This window comes from Artemia franciscana, chromosome 4 (genome assembly GCF_032884065.1).
Source record: "Artemia franciscana chromosome 4, ASM3288406v1, whole genome shotgun sequence".
Classification (NCBI taxonomy): domain Eukaryota; kingdom Metazoa; phylum Arthropoda; class Branchiopoda; order Anostraca; family Artemiidae; genus Artemia; species Artemia franciscana.
The window spans coordinates 14,570,169-14,597,894 of NC_088866.1; the positions used below are offsets into that span (position 1 = coordinate 14,570,169).

Below are 27,726 nucleotides of genomic sequence, written 5' to 3' on the forward strand. Positions count from 1 at the left end.
TCACCAGATCCGGTCGGGATTTAAAATAAGAGCTCTAAGACACGATATCCTTCTAAACATCAAATTTCATTGAGATCCGATCACCCGTTCGTAAGTTGAAAATACCTCATTTTTCTAATTTTTAAGACTTACTTCCCCCCTCCCAACTACCCCAAAGAGAGCAAATAAGTTCCGATTATGTCAATCATGTATCTGGGACTTGCGCTTATTTTTCCCATCAAGTTTCATCCCGATCCCTCTACTCTAAGTGTTTTCCAAGATTTTAGGTTTCCCCCCTCCAACTCCCCCCAATGTCATCAGACCCAGTCGGGATTTAAAATAAGAGCTCTGAGACACAATATCATTCCAAACATCAAATTTCATTAAGATCCAATCACCCGCTCATAAGTTAAAAATACTTCATTTTTTCTATTTTTCCGAATTAACCGGCCCCTTCTCCCCCCCCCCAGATGGTCAAATCGGGAAAACGACTATTTCTAATTTAATCTGGTCCGGTCCCTGATACGCTTGCCAAATTTCATCGTCCTAGCTTACCTGGAAGTGCCTAAAGTAGCAAAACCGGGACTTTAGGTTTTCCCCCTCCAACTCCCCCCAATGTCATCAGATCCGGTCGGGATTAAAAATAAGAGCTCTAAGACACAATATCATTCCAAACATCAAATTTCATTAAGATCCAAATACCCGCTGATAAGTTAAAAATACTTCATTTTTTCTATTTTTTGCGAATTAACCGGGCCCCCACTCCCCCCCAGATGGTCAAATCGGGAAAACGACTATTTCTAATTTAATCTGGTCCGGTCCCTGATACGCTTGCCAAATTTCATCGTCCTAGCTTACCTGGAAGTGCCTAAAGTAGCAAAACCGGGACCGACAGACAGACCGACAGACAGACCGACAGAATTGGCGACTGCTATATGTCACTTGGTTAATACCAAGTGCCATAAAAAGAGAGAGAAAAAAAGGGAAAAACTAGTGGGATATTTTATTCGTTGTTTCTGTGATGAAGGAGACAATAGTTTCGGGGCGTCTTGAGATACTGATCTGTCACAGAACCTTATAAATTCCTCGTGCAAGGTAAAGGCAGGAGGCACTTACAGAGTTTGGTTATGTTTGAACTTTTCTTCTTGTTAGTTTTTTTTATAGCTATTTTCAATACAGTAGCGTAAGGAACTTACAGTTTCTCTATTTTGTGTGCATATACACAAATGAAGCCACACTATTCAACTTAATACTGTTGTTTAACGGCTCTAGTGAAACTAGAGAACTTCCACTTTGCTTTTGTAATATCTGAGAAGTAGGCTGGGCATCTCCTGGGCAGTCCAAGAACAGGAAATTGGAAGAAGTTTTTCAGTACCATTTTTGTGCGTTTTTTAGGAATTAGCGCTTCTACCATAGACTAACCCTGCGTTCAATAAATCTTATTACAATCGATTACAATCATTCTCTTCGATTACAAATCATTCTCTTTGATAGAGAATGGTTTTCATTAGCTGTCAGTGACGAACAATCTTTTAACGACACACTAAGTCGAGAACGGGGGAGAGGTGCTTTAAATATTGTTTGAAACGCTTGTAATTGAAAAATTATTCTTTGTCAGATTTTGTTCACAAAGTGCAAACATGAAATCAAATTGATATGTTGATTTAACTTTTTTGACCTCTTCTGTTTAAGGTAAAGCTTGTTTGCTTTGTTTCTGAATTGGCATTAAACAATTTTTAGCACCCAAAATGTTTTTCTGAAAAGTTTTAACTCTTTCCCTTTTTAAAACAGTATGAAGTGCTTTCTAAAGGAGCAACGGCCTAAGTCTTAATACAATTTTCAGCTATTTTTGTGAATGTACTGTTAAAGATATCAAACTCAATGTAATGAAATGTTTATTTCAAATTATAGTTACATTTAATATTTTAAATATTCCGGTTCATTAGTTTCAGAACAATGAGCATAAAATACTTCGGGTATATTTACCAGAAGTCTGGACTGTTTAAGTTGACCTTGGTTGGCATCCATTTTAATACCTAAAGATGGTATGGTAATTTTATAAAGATGTCTAAAAAATTGAATAAAAGCGCCCCTTTTACTACTTGACATTGCCATAACTGGCCTAAAAACTTATGCAGCATCTGATGTTGCATTGTTGTCCTAGATTGTGCAATTTCGTCGAAGATCAGTGCTCTTTGGAGGAAGAATGTGTTCAACTAGGCATCTCAAAAGACATTTTCTGTGCATAATTTGGCTTCAGATCTATTCCTAAAAGCTAACTTAACTACTTACCAAGATGGTGAAAATACCATGTTTTCATGGTATCATTTAACCTATCTTATTCAGATTTGGGGGTAGGCTTTGTTATATTCGTTTGGTTCCTTTTACTCGTTTATATTCGTTTGATACCTTTAACTAATGTGTAAAAATTGTTTAGCGTTGATGTAAAAATAATAGGTGCCCAGCTCAGTTTAAAGTAAGTCGTATTTCAGTTGAAATTTTTGGCTCGGCCTTTTTATGAGCATCAGTAGTAATAATCTATCGTAAAAAGTGAAAGCAGAAAACACAGCACATATCAAGTGACAGCACGTTTGAGGTAGTAATTTTCGCTTTAAATAATTTCGAATTAAACCTTTTTGAGTTTTGTGCAGTTTTTTTTTTATTTGCATACATTATTTCAGGTACCACCATGACCATGGGATCGTGATTGAATCGGAATGATGCTAATTCAAATACGGTTTATATTTCTTCTTTTGGATTGTACACACGACCATGGGGTCGTGATTGAATTGGGATGGCGATAATTCAATTACTGTATATATTTCTTGTTTTGGATTGTACAGTATTTATAGAATAGTCGAATTCTCAAAATTTGATCATGAATACCATAGCGCCATATTTTTAATTTCTGAATTCAAGAAAAATGTTTTTAGGGAAAATGAGGTGAAAAACTATATTACTCCAGACAAAAATTCTGTATAACACTCCGCTTTAAGACGGAAAACAGAAGAAAGACTGAATACTCTTGACTAGAGCGACCATAAGCTCTAAAAGAGAAGGAGAAGATACTGCGTTAGTCCAATAAGAAAATAATTTCGAATAGGGGAAAGAAAATTATTCCATATTTATATATTGGTTGATCATCGTTGGCAGAAATACAATTTCTAAAGTTTTATAAGGTAATTTTTAAGACTTTGAAATTGTCAAAAAAGTAAAATTTTTAAATCTGAGAGTGTAGGGGTGTACAGAAAGTGTTTTTGTGTTGCTTATATTACAATAGAGATTCTTGCTAACATTGAAGAATATGACTATAAAAATACATTTTTTGCCAGCTTATTCACCGAAATCATTAACATCTGTTTTATTTTTTTTTTGGGGGGGGGGGTCTTTTGTCGGTGAATTTTTGAAGATTTTTTCTAGTGCAGATTACTCCTAATTAGCACTTTGAAATTGGAGAAAAGTTTTTATCTAGACTCAGTAGAAAAATAAATCATCTCCCAAAAATATAATGAATAAAATCTGATAATAAAGAAATTTGATGGAAATTTGTAGTTGCAGTCAGTACAAAAGAACTTGCTAGGCGACTTGTTGGAGGGTCTTCTGTACTTTTGTTGGATTCCAACAGGTTGTTCCTGTGATTACATGTTAATAGCATTGGTCGAATGATTGTTCCTTTTAAATGATGATTGCTCAAAGATGAGATTCTTCGAAACCAGGGTATTGTGCTAATCACAACTGCACTGTTCGCAGAAAATGACTGAACTTTTTTTTTTTGCTAGTTAATCCTGCAAAATGCTAAACTGTCTGTGTTGTTCAAGACACTTTATTCTTTCCTTTTTTTTTAGTTGTTTCGCGAAGACTATATATTGTGTAATTTTTATGAAGTTACTGCCTTTAGTATCTAGAAGATTTAAAACTTGGACTCTTGTCTAGTGTATTCTTTGGTGTATCTTTTAGGTCTGGGTGCATTCGGTCTCGGTGGTCAGCCAAGTGAAGCGAATAAGAACCGGAATGTATTTGGTGGTGGTGCTTTCGGAGCAGGAGCGCAACAAACAGCCGGTAATAAATTTGACTTCAGTATAATCATTATCTATACGGTTTATAGCTCAAGGAGGTTTTATTGCGCTTTTTAATACCCTTTTGTATGTTGATTGTAAAAATGCAATCCGAATTTTATTATTACCTGCTGTCTAAGCAATAATTTCTAATCTTTTTGTAAAACTTAAGTGTTTTGGATTTTCCAGTCAAAGTTAACTACTTGTGAAAGCCACTGATTCTGAAAACAGCTGAATTAAAAAAAAAAAAAATTTTAACAGGATTTTTTGTTATTTTTTCTTTCGAAGCCAATTTCATCAATAATCCATTACAACAAAACTGTGGATGCTAAAGTGAATCTGCCTGCATTTGGAATTTGGCCAAAAAGGGATAAGCTCAATTCTTTGTAGGGCAATTCGTTTGGGATGTTGAAATAGTCGCTTGGTTGAAACCATGGCTGAGAACCTGTTTTGTCACTTAGGAAGTAACAAAAGTTTACCGGTCTAGCTCTTTCACAATTTTAATTTTTTTTTGGTTGAGGGTGAATTTTTTAATCTAAAGAATGCCTTCCTGAAAAGACAATTCTGAATTCAGGATGTGGTTTAGGGGTTTGATTTAACATCCTTACATGCATCAGAACATTACAGCAACTTGGATTGAGGATGGGAGATGGTGAGGTAGTCTGTATTGTATTGTATTATATCAGATTAACGACGCTTCTTGACTTCTAAGGTCCCTGTGTCGGCCCTGTAGTGCATTGCTGGAGCATCATTCGATCTCTGGTCCCAAATTAAGGTGAGGTAGTTTCTTAGGCAAATTTGAGGTATTTAAAAATATGACTTTTTCGAAAATCGTAATCGTCCAAGTTTCTACGTTTTTGATCAATACTGTAGTAGCAAATCATCTTGCATACGAAGATCAAAATAGGATTTTAACATTACAAGAAGCATGTAGATATCTATATATACAAAAATAAGGTGTCTGTCTGTCTGTCTCTCTGTCGAGTAACGTCATTATAAGGATTGAGCTGTATGTCGTCATGAAGTTGTTTGTCGACTGACGTCATGTTTGTCAACTGATGAAATTATATACTGGGACACAATTGACGACCGGGACACAGGGAATATAAATGACGACCAGGACACTCAAAGAGAAATTACAGACTGGGACACCGGGACACAAATCACGACCGGGACACAGGGAATATAAATGACGACCGGGACACAGGGACACAACTAGAACGGGGACGCCGGGGGCACAGGGGGGATATATGAATGACGACCGGGACACAGGGATTGTTCGAAGAGAAATTACAGACCGGGACACAAATGACGACCAGGACACCGGGACACAGGGAATATAAATGACGACCGGGACACTCAAAGAGAAATTACAAACTGGGACACCGGGACACAAATGACGACCAGGACACAGGGACACAACTACAACGGGGACGCCGGGGGCACAGGGGGATATATAAATGAGACGGAGACACAGGGAATGTTCGATTAGCAATCACCATCAACAAAGCTCAAGGGCAATCATTAGTGCACAGACAATGGGACAGCGAAGAATTGTATATATATATTTTATAAATAAAAATATATATATATATATATATATATATATATATATATATATATATATATATATATATATATATATATATATATATATATATATATATCTATTTACAGGTGGGACACAGGGACACAACTACAATGGCGCGTAACGACTTACGCGCGCGGGGGGGCTTGGGGGGCGCGAAGCGCCCCCACCAACTAGGTGTTGGGGGTGGCGCGAAGTGCCACCCCAACAGCTAGTAGTTATATAAAATATAGTAATTTTGTTAGGATTTTAACAAAAAATCTGATTTGTCAATTGAAACTAGAATAACTCCTGAAAATTTTAACAGAATCGCTAAAGTCATTATGTAGACTGCAAAAGCATTTGTGGTGTCTGAGTTATAATTTTTATATTTTAGTTCCAACTAGAAAAATACCTGAAAATTTTAAATTAGTTTGGTTTTCCTGTCGCTTCAATTGACTCGTTACGTCATTTTACGGGGTGGAATTCTAGTCTAGAATGATGATTTGTTTAATCTGTAAGAAGGAAATATTTAAAGCGGACGAGAAAGTTTTTGTGACTGAAGTGGGCGCGAGAAGCATGAACGAATCAATTAAAAAGTAAAAACGGACTGATGTGACGGCTACTGTGGGGGATTGTTTTCACCAGTTAATATACGGGATCAGATTTTCGGTCACGCATATACTCCTATAGATTCTTATGGTTTGTTCAATCTGTGGTAACCGTTACAGTAATAAAAATGCATCCGAACTGAAATGAAACATGGATCAAAATATATGATACAGCCAAGCTTAAAATGAACAACAATATTACAAGCAAGAGTTGGGGTGCTGTACCCGTCAAAGTCAATAAAAGCTAAAGTTCCGTTTGTGATTTACTGAAAGCTAAATAGATTGTTCCAAAGATTGCTAATTTTATTTTGTAAAATGGGTAAAAGGGGTTGTCTAGTCTGTAAAATAGGTTGAAGTGGGTGATATCCCGACTCTTATTTGTGGCAATTTTTTCGTTTTACGTTTGACTTTATAGTTGATTAAAATGTTCGTTCGCTTTCGATTTGACTTGAAAGGAGTTTCAAAATAAAACTAAAAAATCAGAATATCAGAATAGTATTCATTTTTTTAGAAAAAGAATTTGCCTTAAAAAGGCAACTCTTTTAAAGGCCTATTCCTTTCAAGCACATGGTAAAATCAGTTGGCAGAATAAAACTTGTGAATTAAATCAAAGGAAAGTGTAAATTACAGTCTAGTCTTGGGAGGTTTGAGGGGTGACAACACCAAACTTATCTGTGGCACCTTATCAGTCGTTAAAAGTTCCCAATTACTTGGCAAAACAAAATGTATGTTTTAAATCAAAGTAAAGTGCAAATTACAGTTTAGTCTTTTGTGAGGTTTTAAGAGGGGTGCTAACACCACAGTTATCTGTGGCACTTTATGGTCGTCTAAATTTAATGCCCTAGTGCATTTTAATTGTTGTTTATTTTATGTTTGCTATTTTAAATTGACTCATTACTTCTAGTAGAAAAACTTGGTTAATTAACGAGCAACTGATCTAGGACACATAAACAGATCCTATTAAAGAAAGTCAGTGTACAGGGAATAAGGCCATCCTTCGTTGGTTTATCCTGCAAATGGATGTTTTTAAAGATAAATTTTGATTTTCCGAGTGCCCAAAATTTTTGAAGTTAAACAAGTCGTTTAAGAAATGAATCTTTTATAATATCATTTTTCACTTTTCATTCACGTTTTGTTCTTTTTTTTCTCGGTATATTCATAAAGATTGATCAAAGAATAAAAAACAAAGGGTAGTAAACGTTAATAGTTAGTATATGAAATAGTGTCTTTGTTTCAGGAATTTTCGGCGGGAGTCCAGCTCAGCCATCTGTGTTCGGGGGTACGAATCAAGCAACCCCTTCTAAACCAGCATTTGGTAGCCCTGCATTTGGCTCTGCTAAATTTGGAGGTGCGCCATCTTTTGGAGGATCTCCGTCATTTGGTAGTCCAGCTGCATTTGGATCCCCTTCGGCAATTGGTGCTTCATCTGGTATACCCTTTTTTTATTTGTTTAGCCCCTTTAATTGTTTAGCACCTTTTTAGTTGAGTGCAAATTAGATTCTTATCGACATTTCTATAGTTGTATGTTCAATATTACACTCCCTTTTGGGGGAGGGGGGCAAACATTCATCAAAGAAGGCCAATATCTGGATAACGCTTTAAAAGTACGACACATTTTTGCTGTTAAAAAGTTGTTTTTTTACTTTCTGCACCTGGGAACATAACTTGAGGGTTTTTCTCCTTCTCTCCCCAAACACAGGAAAACACATGCAACAGTTTCCATCTGTTGCAGGGAAGCGGGCTTGTGTCCCCCTGGTCTATTCACCCCTCCTAGATTTTGGAAACTAAATCCCCCTCCTAAAATCTCGCGGATTGACTCTTCTGATAGTAAGTAGTTAGTTGGATTCATAAATTGAAAATCCAAATACTTAGCAAAATATTCAAAACATTTTTTTTGTCAAAATTAATTAGATTGTGAAAAGTGAATCATTAACAAAAATGATATTTCAAACTTCTACTTTTTACTAGCTTATTATTCTGTTGAATGTCAGATTGTTGATCACCAGGTTATAAATGACGATATACGCTATAATACTCCACATTTTGATTGACTTTCGAAAAACTAATACGAAAACCTGGGATTAAAACAGCACGTCTCCTATTTTATATATATAATATGTTATTATGTTGTATAATATGTTGTATATTAATAATATTATTAATATGTATTTATTAATTATGTATATATATATATATATATATATATATATATATATATATATATATATATATATATATATATATATATATATATATATATATGTATGTATATATTATATATATATATATATATATATATATATATATATACATTTGGTGTATTTATAGTCTTGCATCATCTTAAAGTACCAAGGACATTAATTTAAAAAACAGTTTTTCGACCCCTGGACTTGTCAAAAAACCGCGATTTTCTTTTGGACGTTACAAATGTATGAAGTATTAAAAGGAGCATGACATTTTATTTTGTGTTGCCACGTTAAATTTTGAAAACAAATAAGAAAACTAATTAGTTAAATTTGACAATACTTTTTGTCGGTAAAAATTCAAAGATTAACGATGTGCTGATTCCCTTAACAGCAACACACCTTTAAAAGAAAGCTTCATCTTCTTAGAGTTTGGTGTCATATGTACTTTACTGTTTGTTGACACAGATTAAAACTGTATTGCTGCATATGAAGGTTTTTTTTTTCGTTAAAAATTGAAACCCACGTTTTTTATATTTCAAATGTGTATGGCAGTGTAAGTTTCCACCTAACCAATTAAGACTATGAAATTTCATTTCATTGTCCTTGGTGCTTCAGCTAAAAGTCTTTGCAAACTAATAATAAACATTGATTTATCTTTATTTCATAGATGTTAAAAGAGATTTTAATGGCTGACGATCATCTATCTGTTGTGACAGTACTCCAGATTGTGCCTGATATCTCCTTTGCAGTAGCTATATTATTGGTATCAATTCGATAGTTTGCATTCAAGGTCTAAATCCAAGACTATTTAGATATTTAAGTAGAAATTGTAGCTAACATTCTAGTTAACTCTCCTTATTAGAAAAATCTCATTATGGATGTACATTTAAATAGAAGCAAATCTTGAAAGGCCGAAGATCTAATAATTTAAATTTCCGGGTAACTTTTGGGAAGTGGCCAAAGCAGAGGCTCTAAACAGGCTGGAGTAAGTTCAGTTCACTTTATATATTTTTTTTTTTTTTCAGTTCAGTTCACTTTATTTATAAATCAAATAAATATAACTAATATGCCAGTACCCGCCCCAAAAAAAAAGATACAAAAAAAGCACTTGCGACTGGGTGGGTACATAAAACTCATTTTCTAACTAATAATTCACTACAAATTCTACTACTACTAATAACTCACTGCAGCATCAATCCGCCTGAGGCCAACATTTGAATCAATCTATTCAAGGCCTCCCTCTTTACACCCTCCCAAGAAGTTCCCATTTACTTTAAATCTTTATTTATGATATCCTCCTAACCCAGACGAGGACGACCTGCTTTCCGTGTAGGCCCAGACGGTTGGCCAAAAAAGACAATCTTCGGCAATCTGTCATCCTTCGTCCGCAGAACGTGGCCTAGCCATCTCAACCTTTCTTTCATTATAGTCCCAGAAAGTGGGATTGAACCACATTTTTCGTATAACCTACTGTTTGAAATATGGTCAGTCAGCCGGGTACCCAAAACAATCCGTAGGCAATTTCTCTGGAAAACATCTAGTAAATTTTCATCTGCTTTTCGGAGCGCCCATGCTTCAGAGCCATATTTGACCACTGTCATCACTGTAGCTTCCAATATTCTAATCTTGGTTTGTAGACTTATATTTCTATTCTTCCAAACTTTTTTTAACAGTAAAAAAACACCCTGAGCCTTAGCTATTCTACTTTTAACATCTTCACTGCTCCCACATTAGTGTCTTTACTAATAATACTACCAAGGTAAGTGAAGCTGCCAACCTGATCAATCTTTTCGTTACCCAGCGTCATCTTTTCATCTTCAATTATTCTAGCCTTAGTGGCTTAGTCTTCTTCACATTAATTTCAAGCCTAATCTAGTACCCTGAACTTGCAAAACCTCTAAAAATTCATTCATTTTGCTCACACTTTCATCTAATATGCTTAAAACATCAGCATAATCTAAGTCCAGGAGCGTTTTTCCTCCCCATTTGATTCCGTGGTCTCCAATTGCCTCTCCTGTGCTTCTTAAGACGAATTCCATCAAAATGATCTATATAAAGGGGTATAGAACACAACTCTGCTTAACTCCTGATTTAATACAAAACCAGTTGCTAACCTCATTTCCTACCTTACCCGCAGCGTTATTATTCTCGTACATTATTCACAATAATTCACCATGTTTCGCGAGATAGTCATATAGACCATGGCGAATCACTGTTTCTAAAATTTTTGAAAATAGAGGCACCATCGAAATCAGTCTCCAACTACCAACATCTGACCTGGCACCCCTTTTATAAAGCGGAATAACTTTAGCTTGCTTCAGCGCTTCTGGAAAGGTCCCTGTTTCCAGAGATAGGTTGATAACATGTAGGATACATGGTAGTATATGCGTCATCACAGCTTTAAAAGTTCTGAGATTCACGCCATCTACCCTAGCAGAATTCGATTTTATGTTTTTCACCATCTTAATCACTTCATCATTTGTACACTTTTCAAACTGGAACTCAACAATGTCACCACGAGGGTCCTTGAGTTCCTCACCGAGAACATTTTCCCTATCACATCTTGCACTCTCTTGATCAGACAATGCAATTTGAGAATAAAACTGACCAAAATGATTTACAACTTTATTTTTATCGCTCAAAAATCTTTTGTTTATGTCGATGCAAGGCGACTGACTATTTTTCTCATTTTCCATGAACTCATTGATAACTTGTCATGTAACTCTTGTATCTTCCTTATGATCTGAAAACCTCTCCTCGAAGTACTTCTTCTTTGCTTGCCTTCTCACACTATTCACCTTATTTCTCATTGCCTTGAATTCTGTAAAGTCTGCAACATCGTAACTATTAAGATATTGCTCATATTACAAGTTTCTATTGTTTATCATGTCTGTTATTTTCTTCGTAATACATGGCTTGCGGGGATCGTCCTTCTTTTGCTTTACAAGTCGCAAGGGACATGTTTTCTCATAAATCGATTGAAAAATTGACATGAAATGACAAGAATGGTGAAATACCAAGAATAGTTCCACTTAATGTAACTCAACTTCATGGCAAAATTATTCAAATTCTGCGTTTTTAGTTCACGTTTCAGTATTTTCTGTGACTGGATACGTCCATTTCTAAGACACATCATATGAGCAATTACTGAGAGATGATCCGAGCCTGGATATATGATCACACCAGGACAGCTTCGACTCAAATAGCTATGTCCCATGAAAATGTTATCAATTAGGGTAGAAGAATGACTAGAAATTCGGGTAGGTACACAAGTTAAAGGGTAAAGATTATTTGAAATCATATGATTATAAAAAATCCAAACTATCAACTGAAAGTTCTAAAATATTAAAGTTAAAACTCCCCATACCAAAATGATCCATTCTTGTAGACGAAACCAGCCTCATCGACTCATCAAAGCCTGTGAAAAACTCATCCAAGCGAGACCTGGGTGGCTTGTGCACACTTCTAACTAAAATAAAATTTCTTTATATTTCCAATTCTAACAAAAACTTTCAAACTTACCTTCTATCCATATACCCAAATCATCCCTTCATAGGTGATCAATTCCTCACGTCAAAATTATATCCTGGAAAATAATAAGCCGTGAGAGATTGGTCGGCACCCAAAACTTTTCACAGACACTCATAATATCAAATTTTGAAGAAAATTTCTCAATTAACTGCAGAACACCTAAATACCCTGTAGTAAGGTGGTAATTCCACGAGCAAAGACACAGCGACATGTCAGAATTAAGTTTTGACGGCAATATGTAAGAACTTTCACGAAAGGGCTTTGAATCAATAATAGGCAAATCATCACGTCCAATTTGCGCCCCCAAATGATCTTCAATACGGAGTGGATTAGACATAAATCTACTCATTGAACAAAAATCATTCATCATAAATAAAAAAGCAAACTAACTTTCTTCCCCGCAATAAAAATAAACAAAATAATAGAGCACAAATACTAAAGTAACTAAATAATACAAAAAAGTAATACAAATAAACACAAATAAACAACTTTTATTAAAAGCTATAGGTCGTCAACAAGTTAATGGATGCGTATTGGGTGGATATCACCTTGTTCATGTATGTAATTACGGCCACGATCAGTCCAGACGTTCCTTACACCATATCAGTCTCTCGTACATTCGAGAATCACTTCTCATTTTCGTCAGACATTCAGTGACGAATACACCTGATTTTGCAAGCTTTGTTTTTGCTTTAAAAATAGTATACGCCATATCTTTAGTCACGAATTTAACTAAAACTGGCGCAACAGACGTAGTTGTCTGGATAGTTCCCGTGGCGTTCGGAAGTCTAAAGCGGTTCACTGACAACACCTGTTCTTTGTGAACAATTGCATTCATTTTCTTAGCTATATCCAGGACAGTAGTAACCAGGTTAGCTCCTGGGTCCTGTTTCACTCACCCCCCCCCCCCAAAAAAAAAAAAAAACAACAAGGAATCAAGCAAACGCTCCTGTTCGTAATCGTCAATTTTTTCCTCTATAGTAGCAACCTGAAGCTCTATTGACTAAATCTGGCTATTCATAGTTGAAAACAATTTGTCAACTTTTTCGAACCTTCCATTATATTCTAACGTGATTGAGTCATAAATTTCCAAAGCAAAGAGTTCAGGGTTTTGAGCGGCTTGCTGTGAGGAGCCTCCTACTCCAGCTATGGAAGCAATGTTTTCCTGAAATTTTTTCTCGATTTCTTTATTTAGGCCAGCCTTAAGCTTTACTACTTCGCTTTGTGCTAAAGTAAGCTGATTTCAAAGCTCAGACATTTTGCTCGAAGGCTTTCGATACGGGGGCTTTTTGTAACTGGCTTTTTCAGAAACTGGAAACGAATATCTGGAAATGATTCAAACCCGCGGAAAGCATGATCTACGCCCTTAGCTGTACTTTTCGAAGCTTTCGGATTATTGTTTTTATAAGAGAGAAGATTCGCTTCCACCACAGTCTCTAAGTTTTGGGATCCGTAGCAAAAAACAACGAATTTTGGTGTAGACTTTTCTTGGTTTGTAATACTAATAATCTGCACCTGACAGAGGGGATATACCTTGAATTGAGCTATCGCCAAATCTCCCTTCTGAAATTGTACCATAGTGAAAAATAATATTCAGTAACTCTAAAGTTGACTTATCCTTAGTGGACAGTGCTGAATTTAAATTATCCAAATTCAATCAAATTTGTCTGCTCTCAAAAACAGTCACTGTTGTTACGTCAGCGAATATCAATTGATCATAATAACATATATCCGTATCAATGTGTATCAGGTGTTACCACTCTGTAGGCTAAATCAATAAGTTTCTCCGTTTGTTAGCCTCAAGCGGCTTGACATTAATAGGGTTATATCTGAATTAATATATATATATATATATATATATATATATATATATATATATATATATATATTACAATGGAGTTTTTAGAGCATCCAAGGGTATCAACAGTCATTTTTGTAAGGCAAAACCCACCTATATTCATCACATATGCTATTCATATTTCAAACCTTCGATCAATATAACGTGAAAACCATTCTGTTTTTTTTCTGTGATTGTTTTGTCAGATTCTGAAAAGTACCGTAACAAAAGGAAAGACATTACTATTAAACTGTTATAGCTATTCTCAAGTATAAATTTCAGGCTCTGTTTTTGCAAATGGTGCATCTACTGGCACTGGCAACGTGTTTGAAGCTTTTGCTGCGAAGAACACTCCTACATTTGGCTCTATTGCTACCAGTACTACAGAGGGGTCGCAGTTCGGAATGAGTCGCCAGCAACCCTCTACTTTTGGACAAGCTCCTGCCTTTGGGTGAGTCTCTTAGTATTTAGTTTTTCAAAATAGGCTAACCCTATTTTAATTGACCAAATGAGGCATTAGGATGGGGCTTGACAGGAAAGGGTACGACCTGAAACTTAGGGAAGTAATATATTATTTCGAATTCGGCCATTTGAGGAGCGGGGGACCGCTTTCTTATATACGGGATGATTTGTGTTTGATTAAATTTAAGTGTTGCTTTTTATTTTCATTTACAAAAAAAAAATCTTGCCATAATTGTACTTTGAAAAATACAAGTTTATATACAAACTTGGAATAAACGAGGAAATTTTATGAATTAAGTGAGGGAGAGAGAGAGAGAGAGAGAGAGAGAGAGAGAGAGAGAGAGAGAGAGAGAGAGAGAGAGAGAGAATAACAAAAATTGAACAACAACCTAGAGAAAAAACATAACAATTACCTCAAATTTCAATTCACTTCTCTGTCCCTAGAGACCTCGATGAGGTCTGTGTTAGGTTAAATTCTCATTACAATAATTTTACTAACGTAAAATGTTAATAATTAACTACTTAAATGCACACACAAAAGAAACTTATTTATACTTATACTTTGACCATCTACTTTATACAACTGGAGAGTAATCCCTTTACCCATACATACTAAAACAATTCTTTAACCAGAAACACCAACTAAGACAGTTCCTTAATAAGTTTAATATCCCCAGGCATATCTAACCAACATTTAGGTCCAACATGCCTAAAAGAAAACGTGGATCGCATAGATGGAGCAAAAGGTGTACAGACATTCTGAGCTTGTCTAGTTGAATGGTTATGGACCTGGTTTCCTAGTTGAAACATAAAATTAAAGGAAGGTCCTAGATTGTAGTTCATAATTCGATACATTAGTTTTACATTACTGTTAAAGAATAAACCAAACAGTGGTGTCACTCTAAATTTTACATAGATTTCTCTGACTGAAACACGGCTGCGGACGCAACTTAAAATCCGTATGGATGAATTTTTAAAGACACGAAAAGGACGAAGGTGGAGAGAAAATGAGATTGACCAAACAGCACAACAGTGAAAAAAAATACGGACATACCAGAAAGAAATGAAGCATACGAATAATCTCGACTGGAAATATATTTTGCAACTTTCGCAAAATTCCAGCATTAGAATAGAATTTAATTTTAAATTTTCTTTCACACCATTGTTTCCAAATTTGGATTTTACCTCGTGAAATAGCACTAGTATCAGCTCAAAAAAACTTGGAACAAAACTCTTGCAATATTTTTCATGTTTAGCGTGGATGGGAGTCAGTTTGGGACTTTTGGGGATTTTATACGGGATGGTCTGTTGCGGGCGGGAAGGTAGGGTTCGGGGATGATTGAACATAATCGGAGAACAGACAGGGTCTTAGTACCGAAACGAAGGCCCTGGAGGTTCCTTCTATCGGCCAAAGTGGTGAGCTTGAACTTACCTAGTAGATAATGGTATGGAACCTACCCTACACCATTTATGATTCGAAGTGCTCGTTTTTGGACATTTTTAGTCTTATAAATATGCTCTGAAGAAATACCAAAATGCCAAAATGGACAAACAACTCCAGTATTGGCCGAATAAAACAACAATAAAATTGGAGAAGATCCTTAGGGGGGGTAAGAAAATTTAATCAAAAGTTTTAGAAGGGAAAGCGAAGGGGAAACTTGTTTGAGGGTGTTTTGAATATGGGCATCCCACTTCAAGTCATTAGTTTGGAAATCTCATTACGGGAAATCTTAGCGCCAATAGACTCAATTTGGTTCCTTAAAAGACAGTGTTTAATCTATATACCATTCCTTAGTACTTGAGCTCAGCATTAAGGTTAAACCCTGAACCCATGGGTAATAATTCTTGGAACGACCGTAAACAACAACTGATGACTTATCAAGATTAATAACTAGGCTATTAGCCTCTAGCCAAATTTGAATTTGACTTAGGCTTTCCCTCAGTTTTGACATTAGCTGATTCTCGGTCTTTGCTGCAGCTGTAAATTGCGTCATCTACAAACAAAGCTAGAATTTCCCTAACTGAAATTTCACTTCCAATCCCTCCACACGGCAGTTTAACATCCAGACCATCAACAGCACTACACAAATCATTAATATACACAAGGAAAAACAACGGGCCGGGGGTTTGATCCTTGTGTCAATACATGTTTCACTTCGTGAAAACTTAATATATCACCATTAATGGACACGCTGCATTCTACCAGTAAGGAAAGATTGAATGAATCCCAAAGCCTTGCCACGAAAACAATTTTTTCAATAATCCTAGAAAACGCTGATAGTAACGAAATTGGTCTATAATTACCAGGGTTGGACCAATCAAAGTAGTAGTAGTAGGTGAATGGTTTTCTGCTACATTTTGTTGCTTCGATTGCTTCGAGTTGTTTTTAGAGAATGATCCAAGTTTGATTAAAAAATAGGTAACTTTCATAAGTTCTGCATGTTCTCCATTGGTTTTCAATTTATTTTTCCAAAAAGGTAAAGCAGATTTCTAAAATGCAAATCAGTAGATGGATAAAGCTGAATTTCAATTATTGAGTGATAGTAAAATTGTTGTCTTCGTCTTATGCGAAAACATTAACATTGCACAGAGGGCATAAACCTTGATGACTGTTGAATTGCCCCAATTTAGCAATCATTAACCTCCATTGTGGAAAGGGGTAAAGGTCAATTAGATGTCTTTATTTTGATTTCACTAATTTTGCCTTTTTTTTTCAGAGGAGGCAGTTCATTTTCTTCATGGCGATAGTTTGAAATAAACTGGAAGTGTTTGAAGAGATTTTCTTTGTGATTTTTTATTTTGAATTTTGATTTTTGAATACAGCAGTTGAACATTTATCGATTTTCTTCAGCTTGAAGATATTTGTTAGAAACCGCTCTAATAAGCTAAGTTCAATCCCAAGTATTACTTCTGTCATTTAGTAAATCGTCCGTCTAGAATAAAAAAGAAAGAAAAAAAAATAATATTTACCTACTTACTCCTGTTGTCCACACATAGATGGGAAAATAATTTTTTTCTGAAACAGATATTTTAAAGACAGTGAAAAGAAAAATGTATAAGCAAATGGTTTTCTGAAACATTATATTGCCTTTGCGAAGACCTCTAGCAAAGGTCTTATCCTTGTATTATATACCAGACAGATACGTTAAAGGGATTAGTGCTATGTACGAGATGCTGCTGCATGAACACTGCTGCAGTTGAGGTTGGAAATGCTGTCAGCAGCTCGTTTTGTATTAAATCAGAAGTGAATGAGGGGTGTGTTCTATCCTCCTTTATATGGATAATTTTGATGGGCTTTGCTTTAAGGAGCATAGGAAAGGCAATGGAAGACCACGGAATCAAATGGGGAGGAAAGACTCCTGGAATTAGACTTTGCTGATGATTTAAGTATCCTAGATAAAAGCGTGAAAAAAATCAATGAACTTTGAGAGGTTTTGTGAGTTCAGGGTGCTAGAATAAGTTTGAAAATTAATGTTAAGAAGACTAAGTCACAGGCTAGGAATAAGTGATGACGAAAAGGTGACGCTGGGTAACAAAAAGATTGATCAGGTGGGCAGCCTTGGCTGATTTCCTGAACAATGGTAGTTGACCAAATTATGACAAGACCCGAATGTTGAAGGTTGGTTTCCTTGTCAGTATGCTTGAAAATTTTTCCAAATGGTTACGTTAATGCAAAAATTACAAGAGGAACTTAAATGGAATTATTTTCAAATGGCCTAAACCACGTCAAAAAATCGTAAAGTGAAATTTTCAAAATCTAACTGCAAACACGCTGACTAATCAGTTGCAAGAGTTGCGATAAGTCAGTTAGAGTTCAAGGTTAAACAGAGAGAGCAGCTATGACTTAAAAGGGTTAAAACGTTTGAATTGACTGTGGGCTAGGTCAACTATTGTTGACGTTAAAGTTCAGGGTCTAAATGCAAGCAAAGTCTTCTAACCTTTCACTATGAAAAAAAGTGAAGATGCAACTTAAATATTCTAATGAAAAATTCAAACATGTACATCATAAACGATGGACCAATGAAAAACTTTCATCTCGAAATTAACCAGTAGAATATGAACACACCAACAAACCTATCAGGGTATTAACTAGAAATGTTGTGTCTACTTGTATTATTCAGGATGCTTGTAGCTGCCATCATTTCCTTGAATTCAAAAGTAAAACATCTGAATTTCACTGGGGGCTAGGTCAACTATTGTTGACGTCAAAGTCCAAGGTATTTATTAACGCAAGCGATAGCATTCAGCCTATCACTATGAAGAAAAGTGAAGACGCAACTTGAACATTCTTACGAAAAAATTAATTATTTACATCATAAATGATTGACCAATGAAAAACGTCCATTTCAAAATAAACCAATAGAATTTGAACACACCAGCAAACCTATCAGGGCTTTTACCATAAAAATTTGTGTCTTCTTATATTATTCAGGATGCTTGTGGCTTCAATCATTTGGTTACTAAATGTGTAAGAAATGGATGGGAAAAGCTTGAGGATTATTAGACCCAAAATTGAGGTAGAACCTTATGGCATTACTTTACCTCTGAAATCAGGAGGATTTATCAAAATAGAAGATGAGGAAAATGTCCCCTATCCTTCTGGGTTTGAAGAAGTAGTTTCCATGCCTTGTAGGCCTACTTCTGACAGTGAAGATAGTGGAATATCAGATGAAATGGAATTTTTCAAGCCAGCAAGGAAAAGACAGAGGTTGGAACACCTCTCAACTGAAGAGAAGGTTGCAAGGCGGTAAGTTCAACTGTTCTTATTGAGCAGCCACCACCATTAAAACCCTAGATGAAGGTTTTTTAATGAAATTGGGGAAGTTGAAATCATGGTAAAATTCTAGTTTAGTTACTTTTGGCTATCTTGGAAAGGTGTTAGGTTAGGAAAATGAAACTTTTAGGGATGGGTCTAAAGGCTAAAGTCTATCCCAGGAAGGTATTTTGAAGTACCTACCTCAACTCACTATAAAATCCTGAGAACTATTTTTTATAATTTTAAAATAGACCTGGTCCTACTGATGTATATCACTCCTAAAATCAGATTACTCCCCCACCCCCTTAATTGGCCAACACAGGCCATAGCCTAATGTTTAGGCCTGTGACTCCCAAGAATTTTCTAAACATTATTCTTTCCTTTGAATTAATTTAGCAGCAAATAAGCTAGGCGTATGTTTTCCCTTGGTGAAGTACATTGGTGGGGGGGGGGGGGTTGGCATAAATTTAAATCAAGTGATAAATTTCATTTATAGGAATGGTTTTTACAAAAGATACAAATCTTAATGTTTTTTCAGCCATGTGAAATTTTTGCATAAAGTTATGCTTTTCATTTAATATTTTATGGAGGAGATGCTAAATGAAACAGCTAATGATTTCTTTTTTCCCTTCTGCTGTGTATAAAAACTTGTATTTGTCATTTATTGGTTAACTTTTTGCTCTATCTGCTATATTCAAAATGGATTCACAGATGAATTTTTATATCTGTTCTAACCATTTCTGATGAAATTCTGTGTGATAATTATTTCTTAGTTTCTGTTTTTATATCTTTTTAGTATTTTTTTTTCAAGGAAATCAGAACTTTGCATTTTACAAGCTGACTGCAACTAAATTTAGAAACAATACAACTTTTTTATGCAAAATGGTGTAGTAAGTGCAAGGAAATTTCTGAAACAAATGTCTACATTTCAGTAGCTCAATAAAAAGTTTGCATTACTAGGCCTAATTTTTATTTTCCATACATAAAAAAAGGATCAGTAAATAAAATACCAATTAACTTAGTTACTGTACAAAATTAATATACTAAATTTTTGGCATTAGTAAAACCTGCAGGTTTTGCAGGTCAACTGTTGCACTAAATTCTCCAAAGAAAAGTGCATTTTGGTGCATAGTAAAAAAAAACACTATAGTTTTACTACAAATTTTGAAATATGGTGGCAATTTTCTTTGGGGACCTTGTAAAATCTTTTATTCTAATTTTGGTTTCAGTAAAGCATGAATTTAACTGAATATGGGTGTTGTATAATTCTAGTCAATGTTTAAAAGTAATACAAGTTTAAAGAGTAAAGAAAACAATAACAAATAAATGTTTTTGGTCATATGCAAAACTTGTACTATGTCCCATGAAGTTAAAAAAAAATTTATGATTTAAATGGCAAATACAAAAATCATGTTAATTGTTCCTTCTAAAAACTCATGGAAATTTAGCATTAATCCATGTATAAAATCAAACCAATAGGACTGAAAAAATATTACAAATTTCCCTTTGACATAAAAATCAAAGGGATTTTAAAAATGCTAGAGATTTAGTAGCCTGGTTCTTTTCAAATCCTTGGACTGTTTACTAGTAATTACAAGACTATTACTTGTAATTACTTGGACTATATACTAGAGAGTCAGCTTGGAGAATGATGCAGCTTGTCATACCCAACCATCTCACACATTCAATCTTAAGTTACTGTTGTGCAGTGGTGCCAACCCTAAATTGCTGGAGAATGGTTTATGAACCATACCTACCATGTGGTCACTGTTACCAAGTGGGCTTAAACTGCATCTCTGCAACACTCTAGTCCTGATGATGTGTTGCTTGACCTTAACACAGCAACCAGATCTATCACCATCATCAACTATGGAGCATCACAGTTCTTGCAACTTATTTGCTCTGAAGTATGAATTAAGGTAATTTTGAAGTATCTGTCTAAATATTTGTACTACATTTTTGGGAGTTTTTTTTAAAAATGAAACATAATCTCAGTTCACTTCTTCATAAGAACAATTTCTCCTTTCATAGATAATAAATTAAAAGATAAGTAATCCTATTTTTATATGGTTATGTGTCCTTGCAAAATAGGCTGTTTTTGAGTTTCATATCAGGTTCTGTTGGATTTTTGCTCTAAATACATGTTTGATGACAATATAGTGGCTTCATTGAAATAATTCAATTGAGCTACTAAAAAGAATATTTACTGAAGAAAAATTCCTTTTTATGCTAAGTCCCATGTTTCTACACAAACATGACATAAACAGATTTCTGTTATTGATAAATGCACCTTGTGTAGACTCAGAAAAAATTGCAGATGTTTGAGCTCAGCATAACATGAGCACAGCAAGAAAATTTCTTGTGTCTTAGTTCTGGGTTTACTCAGCTGGGGCTTTTTTTTCTGATGCAAAAATCTCCATGAATAGCACATGTAGCAAAATGTAGAACTTTTGGTATCAAAATCCAAACTTATTCAAAAAATAACCTAAATTTAATAGATAGTGTATGAGAAGACAATGAATCCTATATTTGTACAGTCAATAAAAATGCATCCACAAATAAGAGCAGCTAGTTGCTCTGAGCTAAATATTCTGAAAGATGAAAACTTTTATTTAAATTTGACATTATGTGTTCAAAAAATGCTAAATCTTCTTTTTCTTTATGCTTTTCACCTCATAAAAATGCTTGCATCAAAGCTTTTAGCAAGGCTTAGAGAGCCATTAAATATAAAGGAAAAATAATAAGTAGGATCAGCCAAAAATAGTTACCCAGTTTAGTGAAGACTTTTTGATAATAGACTTGCTGTAATTTTTAATTTTTATTACAGTAAATTAAGGAATAGAGTTGCAGCCCAAACTGCTAGAGACAAGAAGAAGGCACGACTAGACCATCTGGAAATTGTAGTCAGAGGACTACAGCAGAAGGTACTTAAGGCATTTTTGTCACTTTTACATAAGGGATTTTAGTAATATATCTTAAATTCCATTTGTTCAGCTCGTTTAACAATTTTTTCATTTTCATGGCATGTATTTGGTTGAAGCCTCTCTGTTTTGTGAGTTTATAAAATCAAAAATGCTGATAAACACCAGGGTAGTAAGTTAGCAGCTGTGTGTATCTAGCAAATTGGAAAAGTAGCATCTGGTAGGATGCCCATAACAAAAAATTATACCTGCGGCCCACTGCTGGCTCTCATCAATCAAATTGGCCTGTAGAGTACAGTCATACTGGAAGCAACCATAAAATTCAATTATTATGATTTCTGAATGTGATGAAGTAAGAATTTTGTTTCTTTAGTGTTTAGTCCAGAAAATGTATTTTGTATAAAGATCATCAAATGTTTCATAAACACTATTCTCTTTTTCCGCGAATAGATACATGTCCATTGATGTATACTGATTTTGAGTCTATTGGGGGTAGGTATGTCATACGATTTTTTCAGTGAACTACAGTTAAGGAAAGCTTAAAATAAGGAAAATATGGGTAGGGATCTGTCATTGAAAAAAGATAACAAAAGTGTATTTGTTCTAGTGATAGTTAACTGTTCATGTTGGCAGTTGTTAATTACTTCCATTTTGCAATGAAACTCAAGGCTTTAGGCTTTGTCTTGGAATTGTAGGTGAAATTTAATAGTGTTTAAAGATATTTTTTTTTATATTAGAAAAAATGTAAGATTGTTTGTGTCAATGATAAAGTTGTATTAATATACTGGAAAATTTTTCTTTAAAGATTTGCCTTGAATTGCCTGTTTCTCGCTTAATTTCGAAAATGCTTGCCAATCAGGATTCTGTTGAAAACATTCACATTGGCTTAGATTTACCATGATAAAACCTGTGTTCTATTGTTTTTTAGCATTAGTTTTGTTACTTTCTGCTACTTTTTTTTAGTGAAGTCATCTTTTCAATGAGCCTCAAACAACAAATTCTGTAGAAACAAGAATATAAACCTTTGTTTATAAAACTGTTGATTTTACATTTGATGGAAGGATGCCCGAAGTATATTCTCCAGCAAGATACAATGTAGCTAAAACTATTCTTTTCACCCTACCTTTACCATATTTAAAGAATATTTATCTTGCAAGTTAGAAAAACGTCAGTTTTAGATTAATGCTTGTGTTAAAGAATTCAAGAAATTAAAAGTCTGTCAAACAAGATTCAAAATTATCGGCAGAACGAAACAGCTTTATAAAACCGGATCGCAATTTGTGAATATGAAACATCAAAATTTATAAGCTTTTAATTCATGACGCCTGGGTAAATGACCCAGAGTAAATGGGTAAATAACCCCATGAACCTGGGTAAATCTGAAATCTTGCTTTCCACTATGCTTATCAAAATCGTTGCATAGATTGTCATTGGAATGGTGCATCTTACACATCTTATGAATTTATAATCTGTTTTGTTTGTGGAAAACTCCTGAATTTGCTGGTATTAATAAATAAAAGATGAGAAGGCAAGCCCAATTAGCGTAAACTATGTAACCCCTCATCCCTGAACTGCTTTTAATATAGAGAATCAAAAATGGGGGTATTAAGGCCAAACAGGAATATTGAAAAAAACACACAAAGTGAATGTTTCGAGAGAACAATCACCTCTCTTCTTCAGCGTGAACAAAATAGTATATATAAGGAAAGTGCCGAAGTAACAAAACCAGCAAAACAAACGTGGAAAGTCAATGTGAAAAAAACAAAAAACAATGAAACATCCAAAAAAATAAAAGACAAACAAAATTCAATAAAAGCCAAAAATTATAAGAATTAAAACCAAATACCTAACAAGCATAAAGCAAGTCATTTGCCAATACCCACGATTTGCACAATTCTAAAAAATTAGAACTGTCATCAACAGACACTAGCGAACAGCTGAGAAATAAAAGAAAAACATTCATTCATTTAAAACAAAGCAAACCAGCAATTAAATAAATCGTTTTCTTTCATTATGTATGGTAAGCCAATTAGTTTGAGAAATTATCTTAGAAGTGCTTTTAGTTTTAGTTTTACTTACCCTGGCAATTTCAACTTAATACTCAGTTATATTCGTGAGGTGTTTTATCTATGCCATTTTGACAGCATGGACACAGGAATCCTTTTGATTTAGTTCGATAGTGGTAGTATTAGCAATAGTAGCCCTGAAAGTTTCAACTTAATACCCTAAGCCATTGCTATATATATATATATATATATATATATAGATAGATAGATAGATAGATAGATAGATACTTTTTCTTTTCAAATAGAAACTTAAAGTTAAAAGAAGTAAAATTCCTTTATTTTGTTGTGTTCTAAAAAATTTCCTTTTCTTCTATTCTGTGGAAAAATTTTTAAAAGCTGATTATGTTTGTGGCTAAACTGTCATAAAAGACGCTTTGCCCTTATATTGCTGTTGGGGGGGGGGGAGGAAAAAGAGTAATTTTAGCTAAATTAAAGGAAGTGTCTGGCTATAATCTGGATTGTAAACTGATAATCTAGATTGCGAAATTTGGCATTCCATTAGTTTATCTGGACTAAAAAAGGGATGTTTAAGGAACAATCAAGACTGATTCTCAACCATCACAGTTGTAGTTTGGACCACTATTTTCCAAAGCAAGATTAAGATTTCAGGATTTATTATTGCTGAACACGAGAAGTTTTGTGTACAAGTCGCAATTTTCAACTATCTTGATGGTTGTTGGAAATGCCATAAAAGTAAAATTATAAAAGGTATATCACATGTATTTTATAGAATGAAATGCTACAGAAGGAGAATAGACAGCTTTGGGAAGCCAACAAGCAATTAATGGAGGAGAACAGTCATTTGGTGCAAACAAATGAGAAGCTTGTGAGGATCGAGGAGTCCTTCTGCACCAAATCTACCAAGCATAGCTCTCCAAAGACTTCATCTTTTGAGTCAGCAGCACTCATTAATGACCTTCTGCCGAAAGGACAGGGCGAAGTCAATGGGGACACTTTGCTGAGCATTCGTATTTTGCATTGCCTCCTAGCAATCTTTTGCATTGCAGGGAAAGTAGTAGTTCAGAAGTCACAGATGGAAGCCAGGAAAGTGGAAATGTCACTCCGCAATCCAATGACAGGTATCTATTTTTAAATCAGATTGTTTTTGTAGTATTGTCAGCTGTTGACTGTCAAGTGGGTGATAAGAGGAAGGGCAGCAGTTGGAAAAAGAATCTATTGAAAAGTCAAAATTTGTCGAAAATGACTTTAGTTTTTTTTTTTTACTCTTCTGTTAAGTTTTTAAGGTATAAAATAATGAGTTTTGAGCTACTGCTGGTGATATCCAAAGCATTAAATGAAGTAGAAAAGTTTCTCGAAATTAAAATGTAAATAGAGAGGGCCACTGTTCAGCCCTAAACTGGTTAAATACGCAAATTTCCCTCCTTGATCTTGGTAATCTGGAGTTGAATGAAGTTGCATTGTTGATTCTTGTTTGCCTGTTTTGGTTGAAGTTTTTCTGTAATTTCATTTGTGGAATTTTGGTTATGAATCTTATTCGTTTTTCTTTGTGTGCATTTCAAGACAGCTCAAATTTTACTTTGTTTTTCTCAAGAGTTTAGTTATTCAAATTTTCGAGTTCTTTAAGTGATGCCAAGTAAATGCAGAGCTCAATGGAAACGAACATACTTTAAAACGAACACACTGTATTTTATGCTAGTATTTGACCTAACACTACTTTATGCCAATGCTCGTTCTAAGTCGTTCACATGCTGACTTCGGGAATTTCGAGAGTTTAAATCGATAAAACTGAATGTCTGTAACTGTAAATAAAGGAAATGCTTATTAGAAAGATAAAAATTCAATGAACCTTGCTTGAACTCCGTAATTGTAATTAAGACTACCACCTTCTTTTTTTTCTCTTTATCATTCATCCTCCTTCAATGTAAAAATTTTCCACGAAAGCTCTGTTTTTTCTTGTGTGACAGTGGCGTAATTTCATTAAAAGCCTGGGGGGGGACAAAGCTGTTGCAAATTCCTCAAATCAAGTAAAAATGACAGTAAAAACTGAAAAATGGGTCATTTACTACTACTAACAACTCACCGCAGTACCAAGTCGCCTGAGGCTAACATAGCTAAGCACGCTCCTCCTCCGTCCCAATCTATTCAAAGCCTCCCTCTTTACACCCTCACACGAAGTTCCCATTTCCTTTAAATCTTTCTTTATGACATCCTCCCACCCCAGACGAGGACGACCTTTCCGCTTAGCCCTAGACGGTTGGCCGAAAAGAACAATCTTCGGTAATTTGTCATCCTTCATAAGCAGAACGTGCCCTAGCCATTTCAACCATTTGGTACCATGAAAGTACTATATAGAACTATAAATGTACCATAAAGATATTTCATAGTACTATAATGGTAAATATATACTAAAGAAAACTGATACGTTTCTATTGATGCTTAAGTTATGCAGGTTTATCTTAGTTTTGACAAGATATATGAAGAAACTAAATTTCAGCGGGGGGGGGGGATCGGGTCGGAGAGATTGCAAACCAAGGTCTGAGAGGGGAAATTTTTCCCCCTCCCCCTGCTCCATAGCAAATTACACCCTCGGTGCATGAAAAGGGTTAGCTCATTGTTTACGCACACGGGCACCCTTCAAACGGTAAAATAAAACATCATGTCTGCTTCGCGTGCAAAGCAGTTTGGTATATGATAGGTATGCGTAAAAGAGTACAATTATTTGAAAAATGTTAGTACGCAACCCTCCACGGCACACCCAAAAATAAATTTGGAAATATGGTAAGAAGCACCGGTAGGAAAACAGGATCTTAGGCACTAAGTTGTGTGCAACTTTGACAAAAACGTTGGAATCTCTTATCCTCAACTCCCTCTCCCATCTGTTGTTGAAGAATAACCTTTCATTTTCTAATGGGAAAGTAACAGTGTATGTGGTAGTACAGAACTAGGATTTTAGCTCTTCCATCCTTTTTGCTGTCAACTGTAAATTATACTTTTGATGTCATTTTGAGGAAGCTAGTGGGACTTTCGTCATGATTTCTTTTTTTTTGCTGGTTAATTTGTCTTATGGCTTTTAAGTGCCTTCCCTTTGTTCCTTAATGTACCCCCTTCGTCTCCATTTTTTCTCTCCTCTTACTCCTTGAGTGATTTATCTATTTTTTACTTGACCCCTCACAAGTTAGTTTTGGGATGTCTCAAGTCCTTAAGAATTCTGGAGAATTAGTGATCTGGAACTGGTGTTCCAATTGACATTTTAGATTGTAAGCCAATTATATTCTAGGTTATCGCCTTTTCCTGATGATGTCTGTGACAGTTTATTACAATGGCTTATGCAGAGCGTTGAGGAATCGACGGAAACCACCAGATGCGTCGATGTTTTCACAAAAGAAATAGATGAATCACCTGATTTTCTTGATTTCCTTGCAGAAAAACCGAGTGTAGATATTCTTGACCCAGTTATTCATCATTCGGACGTTGACGATTCACCTGTTGTTAACGGAAATATTCTTATGAATGGGAATCCTATAAAGGTGCATAGTACTGAGTATAATAATTCAATTCCAAATAGTATATATTTTGATGCAGTAAAAGAGAAGAATTTGGATCTTTTTGAGTTTTTTGCTTAATGTATGCTCTAGCGTTTTATTTTATCTTTGTTTTTGGAAGTACAAGCGTTTTGTTTAAAAATATGAATCAATGTGTTTACAAACTAGGCAGATTGACATGGGAATATCCAGCTATTACAGAGTCTATATTTAGCTATTTGTCGGGCGTCAATAAATATTAGTTGTGTGGAT

At 34.9% G+C, this 27,726-nt stretch overlaps 2 protein-coding genes across 2 annotated transcripts in view; both read left to right on the plus strand.

Annotated features, from left to right (window-relative positions):
- The window catches only part of LOC136026031 (nuclear pore complex protein Nup214-like), an 89,924-nt gene extending 72,859 nt beyond the window's left edge, over positions 1-17,065 (plus strand). The window contains exons 13-16 of the mRNA XM_065702188.1: positions 3,937-4,038; positions 7,450-7,641; positions 14,049-14,217; positions 16,946-17,065. Coding sequence (XP_065558260.1) covers positions 3,937-4,038; positions 7,450-7,641; positions 14,049-14,217; positions 16,946-16,976 — 494 coding nt within the window. The 3' untranslated portion in view covers positions 16,977-17,065. The remainder of the gene's footprint in view (positions 1-3,936; positions 4,039-7,449; positions 7,642-14,048; positions 14,218-16,945) is intronic.
- Positions 17,066-18,595: 1,530 nt separating this feature from the next.
- On the plus strand, positions 18,596-27,616 carry LOC136026033 (uncharacterized). The gene is made up of 4 exons (XM_065702191.1): positions 18,596-18,975; positions 21,812-21,908; positions 24,702-25,050; positions 27,210-27,616. The coding sequence occupies exons 1-4, from the start codon at positions 18,704-18,706 to the stop codon at positions 27,320-27,322; spliced, it is 831 nt and encodes a 276-aa protein (XP_065558263.1). The 5' UTR covers positions 18,596-18,703; the 3' UTR covers positions 27,323-27,616.
- The last annotated feature ends 110 nt before the right edge of the window (positions 27,617-27,726 follow it).